The 9668-nt window shown below is 33.8% G+C and overlaps 1 protein-coding gene across 2 annotated transcripts in view; it reads right to left on the bottom strand.

The window, feature by feature from the left end:
• Positions 1 to 9668, bottom strand: part of LOC123672222 (putative serine protease K12H4.7) — a 30961-nt gene continuing 21293 nt past the window's right edge. The window contains exons 1-7 of one of the 2 annotated variants that reach the window (XM_045606237.1): positions 9446 to 9629; positions 7456 to 7711; positions 6281 to 6462; positions 3784 to 4013; positions 3261 to 3707; positions 2607 to 2909; positions 1 to 225 (exon numbers count right to left, since the gene is read on the bottom strand). In XM_045606237.1, the coding sequence (XP_045462193.1) occupies positions 116 to 225; positions 2607 to 2909; positions 3261 to 3707; positions 3784 to 4013; positions 6281 to 6462; positions 7456 to 7662 (1479 nt within the window). In that variant the 5' untranslated portion in view covers positions 7663 to 7711; positions 9446 to 9629 and the 3' untranslated portion in view covers positions 1 to 115. Of the gene's footprint in view, positions 226 to 2606; positions 2910 to 3260; positions 3708 to 3783; positions 4014 to 6280; positions 6463 to 7455; positions 7712 to 9445; positions 9630 to 9668 lie in introns of those variants that run through there. The other variant, XM_045606238.1, reaches the window with a different exon arrangement.

Genomic DNA, 9668 nt, shown 5'->3' on the forward strand with positions numbered 1-9668 from the left:
TAATACTTATAGTCTTTATTGGCTACAAACCATTTCTTCAATTCAATAAAAATCACAAATTTTCAATATCTTTACAATTTATCAGAAACCTACTTCTAACACTCTGTTGATTGATTCACAATCTCAGCCATTTGTCGATATGGTTCTCAATTTCAACTCTAGCTTGATTTAACTGGGGAGGATCAGAATCATCACTGGGATACATGTTGGCACAATGAGCAGTTCCTGCAAAATATATTCATATTTACTTATCACCTGAAAACTCTATTGATGAATTTTCCGAATCTAACGAAGGTACAGGAAGCTTTGTGGAAGGAAGTGTGTTCTTACGGGCCGAAATTTTTTTTTGTTATCCTACACCAAAATTTCCGCTCGCAAAATGCACTTCAAACTGAACAACTTTGGTTTCGTGTCTGTCTGATGGCATGTCTGTCTGTGTGTCTACAAACCTTTGTAAGAGCATTAATTTCTACAATTCTTTTGGAATTTGGTGAGGCTAATGTAACCAGGTGGAGGTATGGACTACTACAAGAAATTCTGCATGGAAAAATTCCGGATAAACACGGCCTTCCGTAGAAGAATTTGGCTCTTCAGATCGGCTGTAGACAAAGTTAAAATAGCCAGGATGATTGCCAACATCCGGACCGGATAGGCACTTGAAGAAGAAGAATGTATTTGGCTGTAGATAGTCCCATACGAATTTCAACTCTTACGGATATCGGGTACACGCATTGACCTTGCACAAATATTAAATTATCGTCATTTCCTTATCTCGAGGACTTTTTATCCGATTAGAATGAAATTTGTTAGGTATGTTCGGATTAGGTAGAAAGTGTATGAATAGGAGAAGGAATTTAGGCTCTATTGCCGAGGGTGTTGAAGTCGGGTATTAGTGTTTTTGAAGAAATTTTAGATGCTTCGGATAGGTATACGATACGCAAACAGAAAATTCTCAGAATTTGAATATTTGGGTCAAATTTGGTATGATGTTATCGGGTTAAGACATAAATGCGCGTTGACATGAGAAATTCTCAGGAGAATAGTGTTACCGAAAATAACATTATCTTCATCTGAATATAAGATTTTGTACCTAAAGTACCTGAAGAAAATAGTGACAGCTATTTCAAATTTAAACGGAAGTAGCAACCACAATTTTTTTGAGGTACTAATGATATTAAGTTCAGATAGAGATGATGAGGGTCGAATAAAGCAACGCAAATGTTTGGAAACATATCTATCAGGTCGGCGCGAGTAATTTTGGTACTTGAAGCAAATACATTTTCGGCGCAACATGCATCAATAACAACATGTATGACCTCCCTCATAACCACCCCCCTACAAAACAAAAAGCACCGTCTCCGATGATCATACAGAACTTTCTTCTTCCAAAGAATAATCTTGCAATGGCGCGTAAAAAATGAATTCTAGTGAATGAAGAATGTTGAACGCCGATGAATAATACTATAGTACTATATTCATATCTGATTTTCAAGTCCACATGACCCGGCGTACGATCGACGAATGATTACTTATCACACCACAAGATACAAAGGGCGGTAGGGCATGCAAAGTTTCAGTATTGCTTCGAAAATTAACAATTAACAAAATGTAACAACCTTATGCTGTGTTTAAGAATCAGAGTGGAAATATGAAAATGCGGCCAGCAAATTGCTGCATCTTAAATAGAGGCACCTGAAATGGTCGCTTCACTGTTTCACCCCTAAAGCCTGCTGTAATATCTACGGTAAACCAGAGGCGGATACTGGGGAGGGGGGTCGCAGGGAACGCGTTTGTTGAAAAATGGAAAAAAGAATACCTTCTCTCATAAAGTCTTTCTAATGATTCGCATAGACCAGTGCGGTCGATTGATAATCTTATCAATCAATGTTCATTTGAGCATTTTTACTCGGTTCGATGTGTAAGTGACTTTTTCTTTTTATTTAGATATTCAAACTCACTTAAATGGGCCAGAATATTTCTAATATTCAAAAGCTTTCCAGTATCCAGAAGTTTATTACGGATCGAAGTCAGCGGGAAATTTATTGTCTTACCAGTCCCTTCGAATTGATCCCAGTACCTATGCTAGTTGTTATGCGTCTTATAAAACAGTGTGTGTCAATTTGCATACTTTCATTGCTCGGAATAGTACCCCTGCCACCGCGTGACAATTTGCTCGACCTTATTGGCGAGAGTTTTCTTCCATATCTCATCCACAGAACTAGTTCGGGGCATTATCAAGAGTCGTTATATATGTTAAAGTATATTACAAACCGAGTGGGGAAGTGATCTATTACAGCCAAACGCCAAGATAGCATACCGAGGTGCGAAGCGCCTCAGTGTTCATTAAAAACACTTTTGTGCGCTTATATTTTTATGCAAAGAACATTTTATTTAGTTCTTCTTGCTCGTATCTTACAGGTCGGGAATATAGAATAACACTATCCCATAAATATAATTTTCAACCCTAAGGTTTGAAAGGCGTACGACCATGGTTGTGGCATGACATCAATTACTAATCTGGCAAGCGTTTTTAGGGAGACGTTCAAGCAAGATTGGAAGAACTATACCTATCCTATTTTTGTTAGTTTTTTCACAATTCTTAATACCTTCTATATAAATTGCAGGAGCATCTTGATCCTTTGTTTCCGTAATTCCAAGAGCATGCCAAGGATCGATTGATCCATGGATATAAACAACATTTGTAACTTCAATATCAAGACCTCCATACATCATATTTGTTCTATAAACGACATCATCGAGGAAAGAAGCATTGAAGCGAGATCCAAAAATATCTTCACACTGTTGTATATAAAAATCAACAGGGAATTTATCTCCAAATACATGAGGTGAATAGGTAGAAGTTTGATAAAAACCAAACTCTGTACAAGTTTGGTATGTCCACTGGCGTCCTGAAAAAAAAATCAATAGTAATATAAAACTATGAAATTTCCAAATGCAAATTCATTTTTAATAGCCTTCATAATTATATTCTCTACGTCATTCATTTCATTGAAAAGAACTTATTTCTAGTAGATTGTTCATCTAACCTGTAACTACAGGTTAATCTTATAAACCACGATCACTGAAAGATTGAAGGCCAAAATTTAGTGCTGAAATAGGTACATCCAAATGTATTCAATAATATTGAAAACATCGCGAAAACAGTATGCTTGTGTCAGTAAGGCCATTCACCAGATGTGTACAATATTTGAGCTATAGTGTAAAATAGGAAAAGGAGAAAACTGAGAAAGAAAACATACCGCCTTCACCAGCCCAACTTGTATTCCTTAATGCTTTGATCATGTTGTCATAATTATAATCCAAACAAGTCTGATTAGTAGCGTTGAGGAGTAATTTGTTGATGGCTGCTAGACGTTGGAATGGAATCCCTATAGTCTCGTTGAGCATTATACCACACAGATCATCGATGGTTATATTTCCTGCTGCAGTTTTTCCTATACGATTGTCCTTATTGTATTGAACTACGCCGGCGAAATTATTGGCCAAAGTATCCCAAAAGTTCGCAATATGTTTCGGCTCTTTAATCAGAGTTTCCAAAGGATCGCATAGTTTAAATGATTCGTCTAATTTTCTCAATCCTAGAGGATGCTTAGTGAGAAGGTTCACTTGATCATGAGCCGTTTTCACATTTGCCAGACACTTTTCGCTGTTTGATTCTAGTGCTTCATCAACTACTCTAAAATAATCTGGAAAAGAAAATATTTCATTTTTTAAGATTAAGATACTTTCCCTTCAAATTTAATTTATTGATATAATTCTCACCAAAGAAATCGACTTCAGCTAGCAAAGGTCCACTCGAAGAGACTGCACCATGTATCAAATGGGGGTATTTCATTCTTAGCCAAGCAGCAAGAGATCCTGGATATGAACCGCCAAACGCTATCCATTTAGCAGTCAGTTGTAGTTCGTTATTTATTTTTGAAACAAAATAAGCCAAATCGGCTAGAGCTTGTTCGCTGGATAGATAAACTAGGTTTTTAACACAAAGATCTCTGAAAAGAATTATGGGGTATTACAGAAAGTTTATTATTTAATTCAATGTGTCTTCATATCGAAATCAAGTAACCGCATGAGTATTTCCAAGCAAAAAATTTATACTATACAGGGTGTCCCATAAGTGGCACGTCACAGTGACACCGGAGGTAGGTCAGCTAAAGAGGGACCTAACCAGCCTAACATGACCCCAGTAAAAATTGCATGGTTTTCGAGTTATTACCAAATTACATTTTTTAGTGAATTTTCACCTTTTTTAACATTGTCAGGGTCAGAATTCTGCTGGAAAGCTCTCGAAGCTTATTTTTGTTGTTGTAATGGAATCTTAAATAGTTATTTAAGATGACATGAGTATGATTCTGTCAAAAAGTTATGTGGATTTCCGTAAATTAATGGATAAATCTTGATTTCAATTGCTAGCAAAACGAGAACTTCGACTTTGGACACCTGCTGTGAAAAAAAAATCCTTGAAACAAAACGAGCAAGTAACATAAAAAAATTGGGCATTTTAGACAGATTTAGAAATGGTACAATACACGAATCTTATGCCCATAAAACTAGGTATTTTCATCATTTTACCGATGCCCTACTTAACTAAGTTGAAACTAGGAACCCCGCTATCAGGTAATTTTGCCGCTTGCTATGACATTACATTTGATACCGGGCTTTGTTATTATTTGCTAAAGTCACAATAGGGAAAAAGATGGATTAGGGGAAGCGAAAAAGGAATATTATTGAAAAAAAAGGTAAATTAATTAAAAACAGACTTAACTTTCGATTATTTATTTCTTTTTGGATCTTTTTGGATGCTTTCCAATTTTTCGAAATTATAACTAATGAACTTTATGTAATGTTATCTTTGATCTAAGTGCTCTTTCAAAAATATTATCCAGATTGATAAACTCGTTGCTTTTGATTATGGTAAAGATAAAATCATTCAATGATTCTTCGAAGGTCGTATTTTAAAGGTTTTCTTGCACTAATAATCCAGGCTGTAACAACTAGCCTTCTTTTTCCATAATTCTTCCAACAGTACTGGGAGAAATACCTAAATTAACTAATCGATATGTGTTCAATATTGATACTTTTGCAATTTCATGGATGAGAACCGATAACACGAACAGAACTAAATTAAAAATAGGTATCTTCTGTCAATGACATTTCCGATACCAACTCGAATTCTCCAAATCAAAATATTACTGAATGAGCCATTACCAAATTAATTTCGATTTTCCACAGCTAGAAAGAAACACTTTTTTTACTATTTTTTTGATTCAATTTTTTTCTCACTTAGTAAAGCGGGCGCTCTGAAGTTGACCGGACTTCGATGGAATAATTATTCGGAAAAGATTCATCACATCAATAAAAAAATATATTCCGAAAATAATTTCCTTCAATTCCATTCCATTTGCGAGATATAATTGAAAATTAAATTTTTTTTGGATTTTCAACAGCTTGTATCTTTTCAACCGAGCCGAATCCGAAAAAATGGAATTCCGAAAATAGTAATTTACGTAACAAGTCCGGAAAATAGGGTTTTTTTGGACGAATAGACAAAATTCCAGGACGAGCGTAAGCGAGTCCTGGAAGTCTGTGAGTCCAAAAAAACCATTTTCGGGCGTGTTGCGTACAATATTTTTTCGGCAACCATGTAAAATAACACTATCGCTGCTGCTTTCCATATTTTATTACGATTGCGATCAAAAAACATGCAAATTTTTGACAACTAATTTCATATGAACTGTCAGCCGTTATCTCGTTTGCTATGGATTCTATGATTCTTTTCCGGCCTAGTCCGGGAAGTACGTACTTTCCGGACTAGGCCGGGAAATGCTACTTTCTCAGAGAAAAAGCGTCCGGGAAGTGAGCACTTTCCGGGCGGTTGCCGAAAAAGGTATTTTTTTGACCTCAGAAATTTTCGGTTGAGATATATGTATGTACAAGTTTCAGGGGTATATCTGTAGACAAAATCTGAAATCAGTCGGAATGGTTGTCACTGAAATATTGAGTTTTTTTCGATATTCCTTGAAATTGTCATTTTACATTTTAATGTGAAATTTCCTTTCGATCGAATTCGTAATTTTGTAGTTATCAGAAAAAAAAACATTTTATTATAGAACCACTAGTCGTATTTTCTAGGTTTTCCGTTCGAGAGTTATCGTGTTTTCGGACGGACTTGATTAAATATTGACTGAAATATCTGCAATGAAAACTAAAATTCTATCATGATACTAGTTTTATGATTCAGAAAGAACTGGATACTCACTCCGTAGGATGACTCTGTCCATAATATCTATGTTCAACCTGGAATAAGAGTGCTTTGAATTTCTTAGCATAATCAACCCAAGCTCCGGCCGTCATCCACTTATCGGATGCTTCACCCTCCCCTCCAATCATAAGAAATATTGGTCCTCCATTTTGATAATATTCATTGTTTACGAAATACCTCTGCAAATTTGAAATGTTTATTAGTTGTATACATAAAATTAATTTTAGAAATTGTTCGTTTTGTTAAGAGGGAACACCACCCCGTGACTGCTCAGTTCAAAACGAATTCGATATATTCTTACAAATCACCGATTTTTAGGAGGTTTTAGCATAATTTCTTCAAATAACCTACTCTGTATTAATTCGATATTTTTAATTTACGAATGAAAAAAATATATAATAATTATAAAGCTTTCGTTTTTTGCAAGAGAATTGATGATATGATATTTCTACAAAGCACTGATGTATTTTAAAAATATTGGTAAGAAGAATCCTACCAAAAATTATTACAATTGTGTAAATTCAAATGAATACTAGTGAAGTACTTTTTTAAGACGAAAGTTGAAAATATTGTATATTTCTAACTTCTGCTGATCTTTCAATCGTTTTCACAACACAATATAATTCTTGTCCATCCTCCTCTGGGAAAATATCGACAAATCACAAGAAAGTCACGGGGTGGAGTTCCCTCTCAAGAGTAACATAAATTTAATAGGTTATATTATTTATATTTATTATTAACGATTAGGGTCGCTTTATCATTAATAATAAAACTTTGCTTATTGCTAATGAAATTTGCTTTTTATTATAACCAATAGTAGACGAAGAAAACCAAAATGAGTAAAACTTTGTTTATGTATTTGGCGTTTTTTAGGAACGTTCATTCAATTATCAGTGAGATAATTTCTTTGTTAAAAGTAAAAACTTTTCAAAATCATAACCTGACAATAAAATACTATCCAAAATTGAAACTCTTATATTGATTGCCAGATTAACATGAGAGAAATTTGAAAAGAAACAACAGGTCATTTGAGACAAGGGTGCCAATAAATGGTAGGTATTCAAATATTGAACGTGACAGGAAAATATATATAGTTGTAATTGTTGAAGATGATTTTTATTCATTTTACTAGTAAAATCCCATTTGTTCATGAAGATTTATTCTCAACATACCTGTTGCCAAGTTTTGTTATTCCTAGTATCAAAATGATCTAACCGTTGAGTGAACCATTTCGTTTTCACGAATGGAGAATTTAAGATGGGATGTTTACTACCAGGACACCCTATATTTCCTCCATTGAGTCGACCTTTATGGAAGAATTTCCATGCATTTACTTGGAGAAACATCAACAGGAATAAAAATAATACAGGAACCTTCATTTTTTACATATAAATATTTTACTTTCTGAGGGAGATTCGTGAAATATTCCTGAAACAAAGGAATGATTTTTGAATATTCAAATATCTAGGCACATAATTTTTTTATATAACATATTATGTTCATTCATTTCTTCAATTGAACTTTCTATAAATTGAGAAAAATCAGTCGATCACCATGTGGGAAACAAAGGATTGCAATTTTTGTTTTATACCCGAACCTCTTCAACTGTCTAAACCTTTCCAATAGGGAAATTTGAATCTCGGACTAAGAATGGACCTTCAAACTCGAGTTAAGAAAAATGGGAAATGTCAATCAGTCATAAAAGAAATAAAAAATTTTGGATTTACTTCCATTGATGGTATTTATAAAACTTGATTAATTCATAAGATTAAAATTATATTCATCCCACGGAAAAAATTCCTTACATTTTCCGATGTTGAATATTTTTCGTCCATTCTGATTTGAAAAATAGGTATTCCTTGCGATAACTTCTGGTTTGCCTGCTTATAAATTGGAAAATATTTCTCGATTCGATATTGGTGTTGATACTAAATTGAGGTAAAAGCACTGACTGCGTCAAAATCTTTTGAGCTTTCGTTTATTCATATGCCAATTGCGTCCTTTGAGACCATTCTACAGATATGTATAAAATGATATTAGTTCAAGGTTATTATTATCGGTTAATTTTTCCAGATTTAACGATTCTCTCAAAAGGATACCGCACACTTCATTAGGGAAAGTGGCCTTCTGCCAAATTGGCACTTTGAAGAAATGCAATTTTCGAACCGCGAGACACTATATGGTCATAGGATTGAGTTGAACCCATGGACTTACTTATTCGGTGGATCATATTCTACAACATAAGAAAAATTCAGAAGAATTAACCGCTGACAATTTTATCATTTATTATTTGTCTCTTGGTGCGATCGAAGAGGAAATAATAAACTATAGTTTCAACGCAGACTCCAATGGAAAAACAACCTTATGACTGTTGAGGATAAGGGAAGATTGAAAAACAGATCTTTGTCAAATTGGTTTTGAATTAGGGACAATACAGTGAAAGCCTGCATCAAATGGAAACAAATTTTGTGAACTTCGAGTAGACCTTCTGAATCTACCAATCGCCAAACTGCATAATATTGAACTTTGAACTAGTGTTCCGTTAAATTTTTCTGCCTAGGTAATGAATATTTCAACAAATTAAATACATTCCATGGAAGTATATCAAATAAACAAAAGTTGTTGTCTTCTATTTTGAATTCAACGTATTGCTGAACGTTGTCAATAAAAAATATTGAATGAAAAATTAAAAAAAAAAATTTCTTGAATTCGAATCATATCATTTTTCAATGGGTTCAGAGTCATTATGGAAAGAGATCTCTTAAACGCTCATAGTGCCATTCGACATTTCAAAATTAAAACCTGTAACTACATACTAAGGAGTAACAACTACAAAATGAGTAATTTTAACATGTCTATAAAATTTTCTCCAAACTTCATTTCAATGAAGTTTAAAGAAAATTTCATGAAATACGGAATACCTATATTGCCTAATGATGAATCAGCTGAAATATTACCTCCAAGAATATCTTCGATATATTTCGAGGTATATGTTGTAGGTATAGGTATCTAACCTTAAAAAAGACTGGAATCACCGTTCGTAGTCTAGAGGCCTTTCACATAAAAATATTTATATTTCGAAAATCGGTAATAACACCCATTATAACTTGTGATTAAATGAATATATATCTCTGATGTGCATCGATAAATTTTATCACATACCTGGGGTCACAAAGGTGAGGAACTATTCACTGTTTTTGTTTTCGTTCGATATTTATATACCTCAGCTTATCCTGTTGGTTCACATTCATATGGAAGAATGATTAATATTATGAAAATGAGCTTCTAGGACGCGAAATGGTATGATACGATTTCTTTATGATATATATTTGAAAACTAATATTTATAGATAACATTTATTTATTGGTTGATCTTATTATATGTA

This window comes from Harmonia axyridis, chromosome 2 (assembly GCF_914767665.1).
Source record: "Harmonia axyridis chromosome 2, icHarAxyr1.1, whole genome shotgun sequence".
NCBI lineage: Eukaryota > Metazoa > Arthropoda > Insecta > Coleoptera > Coccinellidae > Harmonia > Harmonia axyridis.